This window comes from Dermacentor andersoni, chromosome 3 (assembly GCF_023375885.2).
Source record: "Dermacentor andersoni chromosome 3, qqDerAnde1_hic_scaffold, whole genome shotgun sequence".
NCBI classification, from domain to species: Eukaryota; Metazoa; Arthropoda; class Arachnida; order Ixodida; family Ixodidae; genus Dermacentor; species Dermacentor andersoni.
The window spans coordinates 130,430,560-130,453,278 of record NC_092816.1 but is presented as its reverse complement, the minus strand read 5'-3'; the positions used below and the strand labels follow the sequence as shown (position 1 = coordinate 130,453,278).

Here is a 22,719-nt window from a genome sequence, read left to right as displayed (position 1 = left end):
AAAGGGTGTAAACTTTTCTGAGAGTGTAACTGTAGAGAGGAAAATTTTAGACGGAGAAGTACAGTCGTGCTTTCAGCCAAAATCACAAGGCGTAAGCCGAGATGCCTCACGTGTGCCATGCATGACAGCATAAATCCCGAAAAAAAAAAAAACCCGGAAACCTATAGTCTTGCTTATAGCAGTACAAGGAACACCGAAGAAGCGTTCCCATTAAAGGCTGAAACGGTGCTGTGTCACCTGTTTCAAGAGCGTTGGGTCCTGAACGCCGCGCAATGTCCTATTTTCAGTTACATGAAAGCAAGCCAAGTGCCTCGCAGATGTGAAAGTAAAGGGAAAGTGAGGGGAAGCAGGGCGCGAATGACGCGGGGGGTGGGCGCTTTTCTTCAGTCAGCGAGAGGGCGAAGGTCGTCACAGAGACGCGAGGGCTCTCAATTATCATGCGTGGGCGAAGCTGTCTTAGTGCACGTGTATGGCCTCGACAAAGCCAAAAAGGTAACACGCCACGTACGAGCAATATACCTTGGCAAACTGACAAACTAAACGTCCAAGAGGTATTTTTCTCGCGCAGTGAATTTTCGGTAGAATTAGAGAAATCATTATGCATTTTGTAATGAAGCAGGAGCGATCCCCTAGCTGTGTTTTGCGTGGCACGTTGAGAAAGAAGAAGACCCGTGCCGTGGTTTGCTCGTTACACTACAGCGCCTGCAATAAACCCCGTTATATTTGTCACAAACGTCAAGCGTAGTTTTAAACCAAAAAGGGCAGCTTGTTACGCTCGTACCCTCAAGATAAAGCAGCTCCTGTTTGAAGGCTATGAACAAGTCACGTATTGTTTTATTGTCGACTCATTATCTGATTTACGTGTGTCTTTTTCTCTTCCACAGATGAACAGCCAGAGTAAGAAAGCCTTTTATTTTGCGCAATTTTTTTTCGAATTCAATGAACTAACACTAACGAACAACTATATTGGTTAAAATTTGTGTATTATTGTTTCTTAACTCAAGTTAACTGATTCGACATACTGCACCACTGAAAATGAAAGCCAGATTCTGCTTAATAGCTTAAAGTTCACGCAGGAACCTGAGCGCTTGTACATCAGTGTGGCGCCATGAATAGCGATGCATTATTTTGTATTTTGATTCTTACGTTACGCAAAACGCACGTGAAGTTTGATTGGTTGCGTCTTTTCATTCTCTGAAATACAATTTATTGCTTGTTTGCTGGTAACTAATAAACTACACGTAGCTGTGACTTTACGCAGTAAAAGTCCGCGACAAGCGTAACGGAAAGCTCATGAAGCAACTACAGAACCTCATCGCTGTTATGTAGTTATTGGTCTGTGCTCCCTTTATGACTTCACTACCACTAATTGCGCACCATACAAAACGACCACTTTGACGGTAACAGTGTCCGTTTCCTGCTTTTTCAACGTAATTATTTTTATTATTGCTGAATTACATAATATTCCTGTTTACGTTTATTTCTTCAAGAACAAGCTCCTTATTTTACCTGCTACACATCTTGCCATTACCAGGGTCCTTTTAATATCTTCTGTTACTATTCGTCGTAAAACACACGCAAAACAAAGTTCACTTCCACCGTAGTAATCATATTTACATTGTTCGAAGATCTTTGCGTAGAAGGCATCGTTCATTAGAAATCCTTCGCTGATGTCACCAATTAATGGAATATTCAAAACGTAGCAGTTACGGACAGTCGGAAAATGCATGTTGTATATGCAGCTAAAGAATCATTCTAGAATGTGCGCATGAAAACGCCCGCACGCGCACGCACACACAGCACAAGCGCACAGACAAGAACGCATTCACAATTTAGTACGCTGCTCTAGAATAAAACGAGTGTTCTACCATCCGCCGAAGTTGTATAATTTGATTATATGGTAACCCTGTAGGCGTTATACGCGTAATTTAAGTGTACCATGTGATTGCTTGCGTGTCCAGCGAGAGCGTGGAGTACAGCGGAGCGAAGGCAGACGGCGTCATGTACCTCGTCTTTGGCATCATCTCCATCGTGGTTATCGTGGTAGTTGTCCTTCTGGTCGTGTTCCTCATGAACAGAAGCCCGGCAAATACCGCTGGTAAGCAGCTGCCTACCTTCCGTATGCTTCCGTGAAAAGTGCACTGAAATTGCGTCCGTGGGCTTACGCCAATCAGTCGCGAATTATGAGTGTCTGTTAATAAATCTGTGATACTACAGGATTTCATGACGAAGTGCTTGAGCGGAAGCGCAAGGCGGATGCACTTGGAACGAATTCTCAGGACTACACCAGTTTCGAGATATATATTCCCGAACTTTGCGGAGGAATGCATTGCTGTTCTGAGAATTCGTTCCGATTTAGTCCGCCGCGTGAAGTCCACTGCTAGAATTTGTACATTGCAATATGGGTCGTAAGATAATTAGCTTAAAAGTTCATTAATGAATTCTTGTTAATTGGTCGATTTTGCATTTCAACTTTTTGTGCAAGTAGTGTCCCCCGCTTCAACTAGACCGGCTTATGAACTAGAATTGGGCTATCGGCCATAGGCAGCCGTTCGAAAATTTTGAAAGTGTTCGCTGAAACATCCTGTATGTATGTATGTATGTATGTATGCATGTGTGTATGTATGTGTGTGTGTATGTATGTATGTATGTATGTATGTATGTATGTATGTATGTATGTATGTATATATATATTATATATATATATATATATATATATATATATATATATATATATATATATATATATATATATATATATATATATATATATATGTGTGTGTGTGTGTGTGTGTGTGTGTGTGTGTGTGTTTGTACTTTACTGGGATGTGTCGAAATGTATTTATGTTCAATAAATACACAGCGACAGTGAGAGGCGCCAACAACAACGATGGCGGGCCGGGGCACGTCTCGTCCCCTTTCTGATCCGCTATACAGCCTCTTCCCCTACGTGCTCAGTATAGGTGGCTCATTACCCTGCGGCGCCGAAATTCCCGACTCTGTGCAGTCGAAAAATGACGGCACGGTAATGTTTCACTGCACACAGAGTTAATCAATCGCTGGGACATGATAGGGCTTCAGCCGGAAGACGTGTACTATATCGGTGCGGAGTTTTGGGCTGATGGGGACGAAGTCAAGGTAGCGATTTCGTATATTACGTCGGTCACTTGCCGGCACACTCGGTATTGCCTGGTGTCCGGGAACAGCTTTACAGAAAGTACGACATGGCACGCTGGACGCCAGAGGGGTACAAGCAACCTAGGGACGAAGTGGGTAGTCCTGTGATGACTATTGTACATAGATTGCTGGTGGATCTGCGGCTGGAAAAATTGAGCACGGGCAACATGATGTGCATAGTCCGCGCAGGCAATAGCCACTCGAGCATTATTCGGTAACCGGGCTCGTGGAAGAAGCCACATGCGTGTCAATTGGTAACGTAGGATTTCGGCCCAATAAGAGAAGGAAAGGCGAATAACCACATGGTCGCATGTCTTGACGTGTTATACACGAATGTCATAAAGGGCAATGCAGTGTTCCAATCCTGGTGGTTTGCGGATGCATACATTGCCAGCATGTCTGCTGTCTTTCGATTCAGACGCTACCTCGAGCCATTCGTTTGTGGATGGCAGGCCGTGGTCGGTTCGTGTTGCGTCGAACAAGTCCGTAGAATGTCACCGATCACCTTCGAAAGAAATTGTCTGCTCCGGTCGTTCAGGAGTTACCGAGGTGCCCTACGCTGAAGAATGACATTGTAAAGTAAGAAGTACGCAATGTCGGTCGCGCAGCTGGTGAGAAGTGCACAGGTTATTAAAATCGTGTCGCATATTCTGGAGCAACGGTGACCCATCCATTTCCTGAGACAGACAGAGGAAGTTGGCCATATGGAGCTCATATGGAAGGTCGAGAGGCTGAAGATGGCCACCATGTGGGAGTGGCAACTTTTGCAGGCACTGAGAAAGCTAATAAGAGGCCACGTAACGACGCACCGAGTGGGACATGCCTGGCCAGAAGAACCGACGTCGTGCGCGATCATATCTGCGTGAAGAGCCGAGGTGAGCCAAAATAGTCGAGAGGAGGTTTGCCCGAATCCTCAGGAAGGAAACTGCGATGATATAAAGTGTCTTCGTGCAGCACAAAGAGGCAGAGAAAGGCATCAGGTGCCTGGGAGTCGAGATGGTCGTAAATCTTGAGTAGGGACGGGTCACAGCGTTGTTCATCAGCAATGTTGACGGGTTCAGAGATGGCAAGCACACAAGGACTGGAGCCGCTGGATGCAGGTTCTGGTTGGTCGACAAGGTACCGGGAAAGGCAGTCGGCATCCCGATCCAAACGGCCAGACTTGTAGACGACTGTGTATAAGTGTTCTAGAAGCCATAATTCTCAGCGTCGATGGTGAGCCATGGGGTCATTGAGGGAACCTACGCAGCAGAAAGCGTGGCGGTCAATGGCGACGGTAAAACACCTGCCATACAGATAAGGGCGCAACTTTGCGACCGCCCAAACAAGAGCGAGGCACTCTCTCTCAGTAATGGAATAATTCCTCTCAGTGCCATATACGAGTTGGCGGGCAAACGCAATAACACGATCCTGACCACGTTGACATTGGGACAGAACAGCGGTTATGCCATGGCCACTGGCGGCTCTGTGGACTTTCGTGGGAGCAGAATCGTCAATGGGAGCCAACACAGGTGGCGTAATGCGTAGTGCAATGAGCTGGGAAAGGCAGACGCTTGGGGAAGACCACAGGTAAACGAATGTTTTCCTTGAGCCAGCATGTGAGAGGCCGTGCTAGCTCTGCAAAGTTTTTCACAAACCGTGGGAAGCAACAGCAGAGGTCAAAAAATGAGTGGACGTCTTCAGAAGAATAGGGAGCTCGAATATTGGCAGCAGCGCGTACTTTGGCTGAGTAAGGAGGATACCAGCAGCATCAACAAGACGGCCAATTACGGTGATCTGTCAGCGACCGAAACGGCATTTGGAGGAGTATAATTAAAGCCGGGCGCTGAGAAGTAGTTGCAAAATAGCTCGTAGTCATCGCAGATGACTGGGAATTGTAGGCGAAAAAACAAAGACGTCGTAAAGGTAGCATAGGCAAGTAAACGCCTTGAAACTACGAAGGAGGGAGGGAGTCCATCCTTTTTTAAAATGTTGCTGAGGTGTAATACAACCCAAAGGCGATAACATTAAACTGGTAGATCCCATCGGATGTGATAAAGGTGGTCCTTCCGCCATTCTGCTTGTCAACGGCAATGAGGCAATAGCGGGACCGGAGATCTATGGAAGAAAAGTACTTGGCGCCATGAAGGGAGTTGCATGCTTCGTCTATTCGCGGAAAATGGTAGACCTCCTTTTTTTGTAACCTTGTTAATGTGCCGATAGTCGATGCAGAACCGCCGGGTGTTGTCTGCTTTTTCTGACAAGCACCACAGGGGATTCCCAATGGCTCGCAGATGGTTGAATCATGCATTTAGTAAGAATTTTCTCAACTTCTGTTTGTATGAAACGGTGTTCGGTCGCAGATACTCCGCAAAGGCGCCTATGGATGGGTCTAGCAACTTCAGTATCGATGCGATGGGTTACAAGTGATGTCTGGCCAAGATGGGACGAAGCAAAATCGAAAACATCGCGGTAAGATGCTAATAAGAGGCGAAGTCGTCGGACTCGGAAGGGGGAAGTCAGGTCTCATCATACCGTCAAAAGTGTCTTCAAGCGTAGTACTTTCCGGGCTTGTAGGTGACGATTGTGGAGCATCGATAGTCAGGGCCGGAGGGTCGTGTGTGTCTAAAGGTGATATACTGCCCATCGTGATGCTTTCTCGAAGCCATTATGGGGTGCGTCCGAAGTTGAGAGTAGGTTTACATGCCCGGTTCAGTACAATGGTCACAACAGAGTGAAGGAGAGCAACACACCGCGTCAAAAGAACGTCTGGGGAACGGGAGATCACGGAGTCACCGTCACAAACCGCGGGCTCCGGGGTCAATGGGACCTAAGTCGCTGTATCTGGTCGCAAGCGAAGAACCTCGACGTCGTGCACACGTGCACTTGGTGCAGAGGTTGGGCACAGACGGAATTTCCAACTTTATGAGGCCACATGAGCAATCAAGGAGCGCGGAATGGGTGCTGAGGAAGTCATGGCTGAGGGTGACGTCACGGGGACTGCCGCAGAATGACGAATAAGTTGAGGTCTGGTGGCCAGCGAAGCTGACCCGCGCAGTACACATGCGACATAATGGACGTGAGAGGCTTGCGGAGACGACGAGCAAGACGAGCACTCATGACGCCTAGCCGCGCGCCAGTGTCTATGGGTGCCTTAACAGGCACTCAGTCCACTTCTACGTCCAAATGGTTTTGTCGGGTAGCCAGGGTCACGAAAGCATTTTCGGGTCGATCGGCCAATGCAGCGTCACCTCTGAGAGCTGCACTGGTCAGTTTCTCGAAGATGGACGAGGAGGGTGTGGCGACAGTGAGCGACGTGGCAGTGGAGTGCGAGAACGCCGGTTCTGCGGAGACAGCAAGGGGCTGTAGTGTGGAGTCAGGTAAAAAACGTCATGGGGCGGTGGATCATTGCCAGCATGAAATGACGACGACCAACTGCGTTCTGGGCGCTATGTGAGCGCACGACGGCGAGACGAAGACGGCGATAGCGACAATGGCGGGAAATAAGACCTGTACCATTGCAGTCGAAACATAATTGGCCTGCTGTCTCCCGTCCGCCCTTGGTTTGGATTGCGGTATCTGAGATAGGTCGATTGTGCGCGGGGAGATCGAAAGAAGTTAGTGATCGCAGGGTGAATTACGGCACGGATTACGGCAAGTTCGCCAACTCTTCGGGTACGACGGCTTGGATGAACGATACTGCCAAGCGAGACTCTTCGTAAGAACGGACCTGAGGAATAGACGCAGACGCGGCCTGGATCTCACGCCGCACAAGACGCGGCAAGTTTTCAGTACCAGGCGGCTGGACGCCCTCACACGTTGAGGCAGCGGCGGTGTTAGGGAGCCACAGGAATTGTTTTGTGACCCGACGGCTCTTCGCTCCTTGAAAACATCGGAAATCATGCTGTAGTCGATGTTCCAGCAGTCCTGTATAGGTAGACTGAACACGCCTCGGCGATGCCGTTCAGAATGTGGCGGACTTTGTAAGCTACAGGCATTTTCTAGTCAACAGACCAACACAGAGCTAGTACATCCTGATTATGCATGACGAACGGTTCAGTTGATGTTTGAGGTCGGCGCGTAGGCTCCTTCTTGGCGGCTCACTGGCGCCCGACTAGCTTCTCGAAGGGATCCTGTAGTTTTCGCTTGCAGGTGTCGCAATTGGTCAGTTACTCCTCGTATGTTTGCAAACAAACACGGACCGTTCCCTTGAGGTAGTAGGTGCGGTTGGCCAGCTTGATGGCTGGGTCCCACCAGTCATTTTCGCTGGCTCTCTGGTGTTCGGTTAAACAGTCCTCGACATCCATGGCGTCGGTACCGCAGAATCTAGCAGGGTGTTGGAGTTGGGTCAGGACAACCGATGTTGCGGTAGCCGAGAATGAGCCAGCGGGCCTACAGTCAATATGGTTGTAGGACCCACAAGATATCCGTTCCAAAGATACGTGGTGTCTGTCCTTCGTATATACCCCACGCCTCTTCCAAAGATGTTACGGGGACATCTGAAGCGCATTACGAAGCACACACCTACAATCTCAAGAAAATTCCCAAATTTACTGCCAATACTTATACGCGTAGCAGCCACACTTGATGCTGCCTGTATATTCTGTCTGTACTCCACCTTAACAATTTGGACTAAACTAGTTGATTCAACGAAAACACTCACGAGCAACGTGGACTTAAACAACAAATGCTATGACGTTCTGCACGCAATTTGCAAAAAGTGCGACTGCCCTGACCTTTGCATATTTATATGCAACCGCATATCCAGGGCAAGGGTTGCCCAGCATTTCATGCAAGGTAGTTTCTCAACAGGCGCAGTTAAGACTTAGGTTATTGTGGATTTCTAGGCAATTCTTTCTGAGACACAAAGCTTTTAATTGAATTTTGACGGAAGGCATGTACGATGAGTATCCGAACGGTGGTTTCCTTACTTTTATTAGACAGCACTTTCTTGGGGAGCGGCCCACGCACACGGCCAGAAACACGCGAAAAAATTGTCTGTGGTTTAGCTCTGGTTAAACCTGGTTGAATTGCGAAACAGGTTCTTCACTAGAAACACACACGTTTTTCCTCCTCCGATTTTCAAGACGTTCGACCCGTTGTTCTTCTGTTTCCTGGGCACGTCATCGTCTCATAGTTTCATTCCGTCTAGCACGACTAGACTCACCTTCTAAAGCTGCTCGCTCAGCCGCTTCGGCTTCTAGTCATTTTTGCAATCGTTCCTCTCGTTGTTCCTCTGTTTCCTGGGCACGTTGCAACCTCCTTCTCTCATGCTTCCCAGCTTGCTTAGCTTTCGCCTTAGAATTTAACTGTTCCGAAGCAGTAGAGCCACTAGATTCATATATAGACTCTTCGTCGGTAATTTCCATGGCGAGACTGATCAACCAACGCGTAGCTGACCGCTATATATCCCAGTGAAGCCGCCACGGAGCGAATGCAAGGCGAGGATGTCATCATATCAACGGAGAGATCACCTGTTAAGGGCCGTTTTACGCTCGAGCCGTCCATCGCCGCAAACCTCACCGCACGCGTGTGGTCGCGCGAAAGATTGCACGTATCAAACGCTTGTGCACAAATTTCTGTTTACAATGTGTAAGGTATACACTGTGTACACAGTGTAAATGGTAATTTGTGCACAAGTGCTGGATACGTGCAATTTTTCGCGCGACCGCCAGTGTGCGGTGCGGCTTGCGGCGATGGGAGGCACGAGCGTAAATCGGCCCTAAGCGCGGCGCCGGCTCGGGAGCCACGGCACACGCGACGAGCGCCTCCCTTCTAGCTGCGGCGGGGAGCACGCTGACGTCACACGTCGTCATAGCAACGGAGAGAGCTGACGTCACACCACCTGCTAAGCGCAGCGCCGCCTCTGGGGGGTCCACGGCATACGCGACGAGCGGTTAGACCTGGCGTAGTATTGCTTTCGCAATAAAACAGGGTTAAAGGGAAGCTGAAGAGTCTGTCGAATTCAATAAGACGCACATATACGGATACGGGAACTGTATAAAACATGCAGGTAAAATTTTGGGGGGGATTTTTCACTTAAAAGGGACGCAATCGTCGGTTAAAATTGCACTGTAGCTCCGCCCCCCGTCGAGCGCCACGTGCTGCTGCTGACGCTGACGATGCGAGCGGAGACCGGAAACCGCGGCGTAGTGACGTCAGCACTGGTGTTCCGTTCCTTCGCAGTTTCCGCGACCGTGCCTGACCGGGCTTATTTCTGCGTGCCTGCCGTCCTAATCTGCTTCGCTCGACCCTACATTCCTTTGTTTGTGTGTATATAGGAGTGGTAGTTGACGTGCGCAGCATCAATTGAAGTTGTAGGCCGATCATGCCGGCGTTCTGTGCAGCCTACGCTTGCACGAACACCAGCGGCCGCGACGATGTTCCGATGTTCCATTAGTTCCTACAGGACAAGAAGCTTTCAGCTATGTGGGAGGCTGCTGTGAAGCGAAACAACTTCAAACGCTCAAGAACAACAGTGTTGTGCTCTAACCACTTACGTGACGATTACTACCGGAGTTTATCAATAATACGTGCTTTGGGTTCTTCTTCGTATTGGCACGCTGAACGGAAGGTACATGTTTATCTCCCACCCTTGACGCAGGTTTCATCGCCAAGCGCCGCGAATTTTCTATTCGCACGTGTGTTGTGAAACAGCCTGCATGCAGCTACCATAACGCAGCGCAAGCGTAAAGTTTGCATGTGTTGGAAAACCTGCTCACGCCAGGACGCTGCGCTCCCCCTTCTCTCGTACACATAGAGAAACCGACCATCTCGCGTAGCCGACGGAATTCGCCGGTTACGAGTAGCGTGCGGATGGCGCGCTGATGAAGGTTCTATACTACACGTGCTACAACAGCCGGTAAACTTTTCTCGCGTTTATACCGTCTGTGTAGATTGCCAACAGCTTTGGGGCAGCGCACAAATGCCGAAAATCGCATCACCGCTTACGTTCTACGAGGAGGCATACAGGAACATAACACTACAGTTCTTTGCCCGGAAACGTACTCACTGGAACGCTGAATGCAGCTTAGCGAAAAGCATACTCGCCAAAGAACATTTCCAACACAAGGAGATGCTAACACTTCGCCTTCGTTCGCGTGGAAAGCAGTGCTTGCACCAGCATTTTTTGCTTCTTGGAGAGGCTGGCTCTTCGCAATCGACTCGTACATGTAGGGAGTAAAGTATAAACCCCTCACAAGTGATCTTGCACGCAACAGCGACAGCACGACAAGCGAGGCGATGGCTGTCGCGTTCACTCGTCGCCTGTGTTGCGTACTCCAGAACAGCGTATCGTACTGCTGCCGAGAAGTAGCACCGCCTGCCTATTGAAGCTCGACCAACGTTACTTATTGGGTAGCGTGGTGCTGTCGGCGGGCTGCAGGCATCCGGTAGACCATGGCGACGAAGCAAGGGCGAGACGATTTTCTAGTGCGAAACTTGCACGGTTTATTCAAAGGTAGATGAAAGAAAATGAGAAGAGCATGAAGTTATCAAAAGTACATTTCGGAGCCTGTTAAATAGGCTCTATATCATCGTGGGCGGGATCTTCCTTCCGTCGATGTCACGTGACAGGCACAGAAAGAGGGCTCCTCCTCCTCTGGCTATACCGAGCCTGTTGAAAGGAAGAAGTCGTCCCGCCTCCCGGAATTGTAGACGCCTGTCCGCCTCTTCTGCGCTTTGCGGGTTCGTGGAAGTTCTCTTCGAGGTCCAATTCGAGGAAAGGGCCTCTCTAAACTCGCACATACACACGCAAACACAAAAAAGAGGCCGTACACTGCGGGGCTTCCGGCAGACAGGCACACTCGAAACGGTCATGGCGAATTCGAAAGTCACTCTTTATTTCGACAAGGCCTGGTAAAAGGTACGGTGAGAGAAAGTTCCTTGTGCACGAAGTGCGGGACGTTAACCATCGCAGGAGAAGTCACGCCTCATTTCGACGAAGATGGGCGGATGAAATTCCTGTCGCAACGTGGTGTCAGACGCCAAACCTAACACCTGCAAGCCGAACTCCATGCCAGCGACGGCTTTGAGCGACGACTTCCCGGTATGAGGGCAGCAATATACGCGCCGAAACTAGCGTGACACATGCTTTATCACTTTAAGTTGATGCATTTTACTGAAAAAGGAGCACAAAATATTTCTGAAGGTCTTGCACTAGGTTCTTATTCTTGCACGTGTAAAATTCAATAGTTTGGTCGTTCCGTGCGACAAACCGTAGTATTTGAGTTATGTACATCCAGTTCCGGTTTCGCACTATTGGCTAGTCGCTCCTAGCACTTCCAGGTGGCGAGCGACGAGTTCTATATTTCTAGAAACGAGCGATCGAGCGACAACACCGAGCGATCTGTTCAAGCGACGGCCTGTTTTGTCGCTCGAAGCCGTCGCCCGTCACCGCCGCGCGCAAGATCGCTCTCGTGGAGTTTGGACTTAACGCCGAACTCCTCAGGGAAACGCAAGCTCTCGAAATTTTCCATGACCGTCTCAGCAAAACAGCACCAAACTACCTTGCACCGTGCTTCGTGTGTAGCGGCAGCAGTCGGTCCGGACGAACACCATTGTTGACGTCACGAGGCGCCCGACCAATCACAGGCGGAAACGAGGCGCGCGCGCTGCGCGCGTCTGCTGCTGCACTTTTCGTCGAGATAATATATGTTTGCGTTTCTTTCGCTCAATTACGATGCGATATTCGAATTCAGAGGGTTGAAAACCACGACGTACTGCTCTTAACTCATTTTTTTCTGGAAAAGCTTTCAGCTTCCCTTTAACTCGGACAGGAATGCTTTGCAACAAAAGGTTGTGGGAATAGCAGCGAAAGTAATCACGTATTTCTGTGACGTTGAGCTGAGAACTCAGGGAAAGCTGGCAAGAGTAAACGTAAAACCATACTTATGTTATTCCATATGTTGAAGAAAATAGAATTCACAGTCCGACTTTCAAAATGATATCTTTGAGCTGGAAGGCGCCGCTTTAAATGCATGGAGGGAATGTTTTTGGAGTGCTCCAGTTGGACCAGCGGAAACTAGAGCGATGCGGGAGAGCGCGAAAGCCAGCAGTCAAATGTACTGTCAACAATTGTCATTAAAAACTTCCGTCAACGAAGGTAACAGTGCAATAGAAGAGCTACAATGGCTTCGAAAATTTCAATTTTATGGCAATGCTACGCTGTAATTTGCCATCCGCTGCCATCTATGGCATTGTAGCAGCCCTCGGCGGAGCAGGTGTCAGTTTGAATTTCGCACTAGCATTATGAGGCAGGTAAGGTAGTTGCATACAATCTTGGAAGTTCAAAGAACCAAGTGTTGCTTCCATAACCTATAAAATGACATAAAAGTGCGCACACTGAATACAACTGGCTAGATAGTGTATAAATTGACCAGTAGTGGTGAAGCCTGTTTTTGGAAACATTCTCTCTGAATAAACAGCGAACTATTCATGCACCTGTCATAAATGTTAGATAACCATCAACGTCGTGATAAAACTTTTTTTGTGGCATGCGTCGCTATGAACTATCGCCTGGTGTCCACATGTAATTCGGCGCCATTATACTCACATCTACGGAGTAGCGCATAGAAAAAGTAGTAACTACGAGTGCAATTTCAATACAGATTTGGGTATCACAATAAGTTTTATAGCTAGCATCAGTTAAGACACATCTTTCTCTTCATTAACACGAGGCAATTTATCGCAAGAATCTAGAAAGTGTGTCTCGTGGTCCCCTCTGTTTACAGAGCCAGCGATGGAGGGCACGACCGCATGGAGCAAGTGCACCAACCCGTGCATGGGGGCCGGCAAGGTGTGCCATCCAGACTCCAAGAAGGACGCCGATGGGTGCTTCGTGCAGGATTGTCATTGCTGTACGTATACTGCTCTGCCAGCGGGCTCTCGCATTGAGGTAGCCATATGCACTTTGCTGTGTTTGCGTTTACGTCTATATCTGTCACACCCCTTTTTGTAGAGAAAGAGCAGCGGTAATTTCAGCGTCAAATAATCGTACACTTTGAGTAAATGCAAGCACAGCCATCATAACAGCTTTCAATAGCGTGGGAGTGGTGTGTTGCGGCGTGGCCTGCTGGCGCAAGCTAGCTTAACACCTGAGAATATGCTGCCTGAGGGAACCGGCCGGCCGCCAATGATGTGCAAACGTTACTGCTGCAGCGATGTAAGCAAGGCCACGGGATAAACTACCGTCTTCGTCTTACTGCCTGGCGATCACTGAAGGCTGACGCCACGTTATGAGGGGGCACTCATCAACTCAGCCTGATAGAAGAAACAGAGCAAGATTCGTGTGGTGTGGTTGCCTGCCTGTTTCGGAGGCTTCTCAAACGCAAGAGAAGCGTTCTGTCGCGAAGCACTGGCGTCTCTGACGAGAAGTGGTGCTGTTTACAGGTGCACACACTGGCATGTTTTAAAGCAGCCTTCGAGGCTGCGTAAATTTGTGCGCGCCACGCTTTGGAATATGATCAAAAATGACCGGCCATGAACGTGACTGTTAAGTATCATGAGCTACCGCTTTGGGAAAAACGGACATGTTCGTTCAATGCATTAATAGCACTACTGCGTGTATGGCGCAGTAGGGAATGTCGTCACAAACCGTATGACAGGCATCAAGTAGCTGCAGGATACATGAACTTTCTCGATGCGTCAATTATGCAAGGACTATGCTCAGCCGCGGCGCCCTCTATAAAGCGAAACTTTATATGGCTAGGCGAAACAAAAACATGTGTGTCCGCGCCTGTGTACAGAAAACTATCATTATCAAGAATGGCTCGAGCATCGGCGTCTTCTTCCACAGCTGCTCGTTGGCGCCCATCGGCGCTACCGCGTGAACGCGCTCTTGCCACAGCTTCCGCGTTCGTCATAGTCTTCTGCCCCAGCTGCAGCTCCATTGCCGCTCATCATTCCAGCGTAGAAGTTAACTTCCTTTCTGCCCTCGAAATGGCGAGGCCGGGTTTACTGGTGTCTGAGCCATTGCTTAAGAGGATATGAGCCCTTCATTGTCTTACGTTAAGGATATTTTTTTGTGACGCAATTTAATTTTGAGGAATTGCAAGCAGCAATGGCGGATGGATGCTGCTAACCAAGGTGCCGAGTAAACTCGAGACGTCGAACGCAAGCGACAACGACATGCTATGGGCATACCATCACAGACTTCGTTTTCTCCGTTGCAGCCGAACGTGTGTATAAGCTCATCAAGAAACACAAGGAAATCACCAATAATTGAGAAAGACTTTAATGAACCATCGGGATTAACCCAGTGATATACACCGGGGACGCACGTTTCAGCTTCGCTGGTTAACCATCTGTGCGGAGTGCTTGGCCTCTAGCTTTTTGGCATACACATAATGACGAAGTTTCATTCTATGATTACCTTAGGGAACCTGGTACGGTAGCAGTTCGCCAGCGTAAAGGTAGTATTTGATTTCATGGTGCACTTGTTCCTTTGCTTTCATTTCTATTATTCTAATTATTGCTAAGCTCAAGTATCTTTTAAAATAATTTCGTTAAGATTCACCGAGAAAATACTTGAAGATTTTCCTAGTGTCCGTCTAGGCTCAAACGTTATGTGTGCCGGTTTCAGAGCGTTACCGTTGCCGTAATGACGATGGTTTGATGAAAGTGCACTATATTGTTTGTGCCTGGCGGTGAGAGTAAAAACTCTGACATTACAAAGCTCTTTGCGTCTGCCTAACATAGCCATGGCGATGTGTCGATTAAGGTAACCCTTAGTGCTCTTTTTCAGGGCGAGACATTTGTTTAATTTATTACTAGAATTTCAACTCTTATGGTACCGGAATCAGTGTTTGGTCGTCAGAAAATATGAGAGTGCTGTCACAACATATGCAAGAGTATTATTAATACGACGTTTATTTTATTTTCCTCTTTTCGTGCTTAGTAGTTAAGCTTAGTCCTTATGTGTTAAAATAGTACATCTACATGATTAGTGCGTGGTCGACACCAAATAGGAAAAGGATAGAAGAATTGAAGCTTTTTGTCATTTATTATTGTTATACATACAGTTCTTATCTTCAATGAAGGCACCTACACTTGCGAATGAATATTCTAATTCCAAACGTTGTGGTTACTCATACAACGCCATAATGTTTGAAGCGTGCATCATAGGCAGCACAAATTTTATCTTAATTTACTCTTAAAGGGCTCTTACTTATTCTGTGTAGTGCGTGTAGCTTAGAAGATCTCCTTCGAGTTGTCATGCTCGACACTTTGATTATTATAGCTCAGGGCTAGCGAACGGCTGTAAGCGCGCACAGTGCAGTAATTACCGTATTAGTTCCGCGAAGTCTAGCAACAAGCCAACCGCCAAACGGAGCAGCCGCCATCTGCTTGGGCAGAACGGAGATAAAAATGCGGAAGCTGGTGACCCCGTAAGTTGTACCGTTTGTCATCGGCAGATGGCGACGCCGTTCCATTTTGGAAATTTTTGGTAGCCAGGCCACAAGCGTGGTTTGCGCGCAGCCTTGCGTTTTCATTTATTTGTACCTCGCTAACAGGGTTAATAAGGAGGGTACATTCTTACACCAATATAGCTGCCAACAACTCACGCCGTATAAGACATCCGCACCGAGATTGTAAGCCGCATCCGTCGCAGCGTACAGTGCACCGTATATTGCTGTGCGCCGTTTATTTTCGTATAAAGCTAGTTGAAAGCTTTTCGGCACACAGCAGTTCCGCTTCCCTTCCTAGGAATCGGTTAACTCGCCTCCCGCATAATGGCCCTCCTGAAAATCGAGCAATTCCGCGCGTTTCACGTGTGGCTGTATCTAATTACGAAAGATAGGGAACTTGAGAAACAATAATGTTATTTCGCAGGACAAGATTCGCAACAAAGGCGGTAAAAAGAAAGCTAGCTGTGGGACTAAGCATCGCAAGTCAATAAAATGAGCTAATTAACTTTAACTATCAACTTAATGCCACACAATGCCAAACTTAGCTAATGGCGAGTTCATAAGAAACCGGCTAATGAAACCAATGAAAAGCCACGCAGTCGATCGACGGGTTTCGAGCGTGAAACATAAATCAAGGCAGGTCAGGAACGCACCTGGTCAGGAACACACCCAGGTTTGAAAGATTTTCGTGTAAAGAGCGTCCGCGCGGCACTTGCCCCAATTAGATTGTGACACCTTTTCACTTTGCTGCTTCCTTTGTTGTCTTCACAGACTCGCCGGAGGCCGCGCACATGTGCAACAACCCGTGCAACGCCACTGGCCAGGTGTGCCACTTCGGCTCGCCTTTGGACGAGCACGGATGCTACACGCCATCTTGTCGATGCGGTCAGTACGCGCTGCTGCAGTTGACGATAGATTACGAACGATGGGGCAATGGGACGCAATCCCGGCTGCCAAGAGAATAGCCCCGTGGTAACGCGGTGGCTGGTGCCGTGCGAGCGAGAGACAGAGAGAGCCCGTCATGTCCGGTTGTTCATCAATGGCATTTACTGTCACTCTTTGTCTCAAACTCAGTCCAAGCCCTTCGTGCTAGTGCGGGTGTGTGAATGGAAGCCGGAATGAGCCTGGGTTTGATTTGACAATGCTGCAGGCGTGAATAATATAGTGGCGTGGGAGGTGTATGTGCCACCTGGTGTTATATATATTTTTTGGTGAGATGTGAACAATATTGTCTGTAGCAAGGCCAGCATGATTTCATCGCTTCAGCGAACTTGTTTAAAGATACAAACTTACTTGCGGGACTGTCGAAAAGTATAATACTCTAATTATCAATCATAAGCTAATAAGCTCGACATTACCAACATTATTAGGACCTGTGTTACAATTTATGAAATCCAAGCTAGCAGGAGGTTGATTTAATGTCTACCTGGCAGAAGTCCTGGGACGGGCTCAAATTTCCAGATGGCGGTGGTCTAAGTGTGCTAGAATATGTATTGACGTTTTACTTGCATTTTGTAACGGCATGCTTGTGCACAGCGAGAGAATGTGGAGTTATGTCACCCGTCTCTGCGTCAAAAGTACTTGTATAGCTTTACTGAGCCATCAGAAACAAAACTGTTACGGCGAAGCTGTTAAGACCTAGTTTCCCCAGGATTGTGTCCTTGTGATAATGCAAAACTATCGTCATCAGGATTGGCTCCATCATCGTCGTCGTTTTGTTGGCGCCCTCGGCGCTACCACGCGAACGCGCTCGATAGTGGCACTGCTCCCGCGTTCGTTGTCGTCATTAACTAATTAAGGAACACGAAGGAGTAACCAATTTTGCAGCGAATTACAGCGAAGCTGTTAAGGGCTAGTTCTCCCAGGATTGTGTCCGTGTGTAGACACAAAGCCTCCCATACGTTAGCCCATCCCGAAGATAGTGCAATGCTGGGCCGACATACAAGGGGCCCACATACACATCTTCGCTGGTCATCCTCCTTCACAGAGTGGAATGGCAGTGAGCGTTCATGAAAAAAAAAAAAACCAAAGATCTTATGGGTGTGCGTTCAACATAAAAAAATTAAGATAAGTGCTTGTTATTTCTTTAAAAAATTCCCGTTAAGGTGGAACGCAAGCCTTTATACGCTCGGGGAAGGAATCCACTGCATCCCGCAAGTAGTCGTGTGGAATTTTGGACCAAAGTCACGAGTGAACGCTGAAGGACTGAAGATTTGCTGAGGGTTGCGCAGACCTTGCTCTCCAAGTACCTCCAGACAGAGTAGTCCATTGGATTAAAGTCAGGTGAGTTTGATGGCAAATCCTCGGCATCGATGAACGCAGGAAACGTGTTTCTGCACCACTGCAGCAAGGTCCTGGCATTGTGGGAGGGCGTAGAGTCTTGTTGAATAAGAAATGTTTGATTCCAAATCGCTTGTTGGTTCATAGGTGAAGCGCTGTCCATAGGTGAAGCGCATTAGGATGACCCTCCATGTAAATTTCCTGGTTCACTTTGGCTCCTTGTGGAATGTAAACAAATGCGGATTTTCCATGAAGCATCATGGTGGCGGAGAGCGTCCCTTGCTTTGGATTGACCGGACCTCTGCACAATTCTTCCCCACTGGTTCGCCTCCTGTCCACTTCGAGTAACCGTGCGATCAATTTGTCTGTTCGCACTTTGCGTTATTGTGGACATTTTCTCGTCGGAGTACACAATGCGGCGATGGCGGACCGCGGCAAAGCGCCACGTGACCTTTGCAGCGATATTTCTTCTACTTTCTCTGTCAGGTCATCACACTTTGGCACCTAGTAGCTATTTAGGCCCAAGACATCGAGACACATTCGTCGCGCGGATGGCTCACCAATTTTCAGGTTTTTGCCAATTTGGTCCATGTTTCGCTGGGTTTTGTGTCGGATGCGTTATCGAATCAGTTTCACTTTTTCGTCATTGACGGCATAACGCGGTCAGCCACTTCTTTTTCTGTCATTCATTGTCCCAAGTTCAAGAAAGCCATTGATCGTAAATTGCATGGTAGACCTCGGCACACGATGCCTTTTGTTGACCACTGAAGCCACGACGCCACTCCTGGCAAGATCGAGAATCGCTACGGGATATGGTGTCACCTTTCTTTCTGAAAAAATAACTTCCTTAAGCCTCATTAAGCGGGGAAAAAAGGAGCACATAATAAAGAAAACGGGCAGGAAAAATTATGTATAGAAGAGAGATAGTTATTAAAGATGTGTCAGAAGCTAGCACTTTCGAAAAACTTTGGATGCACCAAATATTGCGACAGATTTTAGGCACGTTGCATATCGAAATTGTTACTACAGTCTGCTGGTGCACAGGTGTTGGATAAAATAGGACAAGTTTTGCAGTGAAGGTGAAGCAACAGTAGAGTACGCAGACTTGAAGAGACATGTGACTTTCGCATCTGCGCTCTTTGCTGAGCCATGCTGGCTTGAAATGCTTGCTGCGAACTAAGAAGGAAATACGTTCAATCGAACAGCACCCCTTAGTTAGTCAAAAAAGTATTTAGGGTAGATCAGATCCATCTTGTTTACTTTAGAAACGCCGACGAGGCTGAAAGCAATATAATGGGAGGGGGGGGGGGGGGTAGAGGTGCTCAGGTTTTGTTGAATATAGTGGCATGCAGTATCAGGCAGTACGATTCTGCAACCAGGTTTCTACCAAAATAATTTACTTAGTATACAAACTTAGGCAAAATGTGACGAAAAGACTGTTGGTTGGTGATGGTAACTCTGGAGCTGGGCAGAGGTTTCCATCAAAGCAGCGGCCTGTAAAGGAAAGATTCATGGAAAGATTTGTAAAGAGAAGTACGGACGCTGTCCTGGCTCTTGAACGTTCATCTCTTGTGGGCTGAAAGTTGCTAATTTTGAAGGAATTTGTACGTTCACGTGGTGTGGTAAAAGCCTTTAAAGATTAAAAGCGCAGATGAAATAAAAATTACACGATAGCGCCACAGTTTTATTTTGCAAGGCGATAACTTGCTCCTTACAAATCTTGTGAAACGCATTTGCAGAGTACAATGTCACTACGGAAATCTATAGAGGTGGTAAGATCAATGTGCAACAAAAAACGCACACAAACATACAGACAAAGAGACAATTGTCCAGGCGCCATTGAATTATCCTGCGTCTGTGGCGAAAGCAGTGGAGTGGGGAAGGCGGTTCCATTTCTTGGAGTCTGCGGACATGAAAGAATATACAAACTTCGACAACATGACTAATCCCTTCCGAAAACCAATTAATGTTGATGTGCAGCAAGGTGTTGAAAACTTGCATTTTGAAACAGTATTGGTGTGTTAAACTTCATGAAAGCCTACAGAGGCGAAATATGTTTTCACGCAATGAAAGAACTACTGGATTTAATGTTTGCATCATAGCCGGGGTACTAGTAAGAGTCATGCGATTTGACCAGGTGAAGTGGGCGACGCGGTTTGGGAGGGACTGATTGGCGGTGCATCTTGTTTTTCCCTCTCTTCCCATTAATTGCCTTTCCTTCAACCGCGCACGCAGTCACGTGTAAGCACGAGTGCCCGATGGACAAGAAGTGTGACCCAAACACGCCGGCGGGACCGGACGGCTGCCCGATGCCCGGATGCACCTGCGGTATGTTGCAATACGCCCAGCTATAAATCGTCGGCAGACATCGACAACTCAGCAGCATCGCTGCAGGAAGTTAGTGCTGGATAGATTACGCCTGGATTACGATAGAACACGCCGAGACGACGTGTATTGACTGAGTTTGCCTAAACGTAATTCACTTAAGCTATTATAGTGGTACTTATTAGACATTAGTGTGAAGTTTACCTTCCCAACAAAAATCTGGACAGACGCTTAGCACGAATACAAGGAGAATTGCTTCAGCTGAGAAGGAAGGCCTTTTGGGCCATAAGCGTTTCCAGAAGCAACGTTCGGCTAATGCGCATTTTAGTCCTCGAGAGATCGCTCAAGTGTGCATAAGTTTTCGTTAAGCTAGACAGAACGTCTTGCTGGGCTCTCTGTCGGTGGCCACAGTGCCCGTCTACTAGACCAAAGCTTGTACAAATTTTGGTAATCACGTACTACGCAAAGCTTATGGCTCGATGCATTGAATACATTGCCCCTCAAGATCGGTAACAATGCGGAAAGGAGGGCGAGCGCCCTTTCTCAGTTTCAGTGTTCCTTGTAACGTTTATTTTCAATTATAAGCTTCAAGAATTTAGCAGATATACTACAATTAAGAGACTCACCTGTATCTACACCAGATCTACTCAGTGCCTTCAATGTCTCAATCTGGAAACATGTGAAACGTGTGAAGATTGCACGGTATAAGGACTGATGCGGCCAAGCCCGTGGATAAGGTTCTAAACCCGGCCGTTGTAGGAAAAGAAAAAGACAGAAAGAAAGAAGCGCTCGGAAAAGAGTCAGACCACATCTTTCGCAGTAGGATGCTTGTACCGCAAGCAATCAGAAAGTGATGAATAACTACCTTTCTCAAGGTGCAAAGCTTGTCTGTGAATCAATCCTATCGCAGGTTCAACGACCTTAAACGGCAAATGGGCTACGCTGATGACGATGATGATGATAGAAATTGATTTGTCGATATAGTAGCATGATAGCCGTGTCTCGCTTTGGTGGTGATGATGCTGATGATGGACGCCATTGTGGGGTATGCGCATGAAGTTCGAGCATCTTGGCTTGTTTAACCCCTTTCGCTCCCGTCTTTTCGGCGCTCCACCGCACCTGGTGTTCGGCGGCACATTTCCCTGCTTCATTTAGTGGGTTCCGAAATGCGGTAATATTGCTTCTGAAGTATGCAACTGAGATTACATTTGCGAAATGTCTGATTTATTTTGTTCACAAAAGATTTCCATGTCATATGCAGTAAGAAAATTAGAAAGTGAGTATAAAAAAACTTTAAAACGAGCTGGAACGCGGAGTGTGCTTTTGATTTTCCTTTTCTTTTTTTTGCGTTCTGAACACTTCTTGGAGTTTTGAACTTGGTTCTTGAAAACTAAACACCCTAGAATGGTTCTGCTACACAGCTTTCGGTGGTATCTGCTGAAGAAAAAAGAGCCCCCTTGGAATCTTGTACGCTTGCTTCTTTTGAGCCTGGTACTTTGGCTGCAACGGCTATAACAGCGGGAAGCTTTCCATTGTTTTACTGAGAACTCCAGCTAAACGCGTAGACAGAGATGTCCATGTAGTGTGCGAAACCCCAAACAATTAGAAGATAGCTTGCCATGTGCTGCCATAAATGAAAAGCTTGTCAAAACATCCTGTTTAAAGGCGGCCGGCGCACCGCCGGCCTCCTGCACTTTGGTGTTTTCTTGCGTAGCCGGCCCAGCGCCGGCCGGTGAAGTGAATGGCTTAACATGCACATAAATCGAAGCGCACAAGCGCTTCTCCGTTACGCCTAAATTGGAACGCGGCAGAAATTCGAACCCGCGGCCCAACGCCGATCAGCAGGACGTCATAGCCACCGAGCAACGACGAAGCGTTTCGGCGTATGTGAACGCGCAATAATTGTTTGCATGTGATGGTTAAACACGCTTATTTCCGACTAACGTAGGGTAATACCAGATCCCCTGATTGTTCTCGTTGAAACCACCGGGCCTGATTCTCTTATTTTTATGCATACAGTAGAATCTTGTTTTATAGCGCAGTTCTTAGGCGCCTGTTCCTACGGCGAGCGTCGGCGTAACCGAGCGAACTAGCGCAGCGTAGCGTGCAAGTGCAAACGAGGAGCGCAGCGGGGGATGAAAGACGCGAGGATGCAAGCGGAGGAGGAAGGTATGGCGAAAGCGCGAGAAGAAAAGCGTAGTGCGGCGACGATTGCGGCGACGATTGCTGCGAGATGGCGCCAGAAAAGCGCGCGTCGTCTGGGAAGTCTGTCGGCGGCGGACGCTGTGAGTCGCGCCCACGCGTCCCCCAAGCGCTGCCTCTCGCGATCTCCAGATTGGCGAGGCCGTCGCGCCACATTTCGCTCGTTTACAACCTGCCGCACGAGACAGATTGTCCGCACCAGCCAATATATCGCGAAATGAAAACACGTATAGAGCTGCGCTATAATTTCCCGTTAGGGAGTGTCGTAATTGTCGCTGAATTTTTTTCACGAGCGGCTTTGCCTTTGATTTTTATTTACCTTTGCATTAAACTTTTCTCATTCCACTGC

At 47.8% G+C, this 22,719-nt stretch overlaps 1 protein-coding gene across 3 annotated transcripts in view; it reads left to right on the top strand.

The window, feature by feature from the left end:
• Positions 1-1,967: 1,967 nt before the first annotated feature.
• LOC126525279 (uncharacterized) overlaps positions 1,968-22,719 on the top strand; it is an 88,145-nt gene continuing 67,393 nt past the window's right edge. For all 3 annotated transcript variants that reach the window (XM_072286762.1, XM_072286761.1, XM_072286760.1), the window contains exons 1-4: positions 1,968-2,098; positions 12,888-13,013; positions 16,335-16,448; positions 20,079-20,171. In XM_072286762.1, coding sequence (XP_072142863.1) covers positions 2,002-2,098; positions 12,888-13,013; positions 16,335-16,448; positions 20,079-20,171 — 430 coding nt within the window. In that variant the 5' untranslated portion in view covers positions 1,968-2,001. The remainder of the gene's footprint in view (positions 2,099-12,887; positions 13,014-16,334; positions 16,449-20,078; positions 20,172-22,719) is intronic.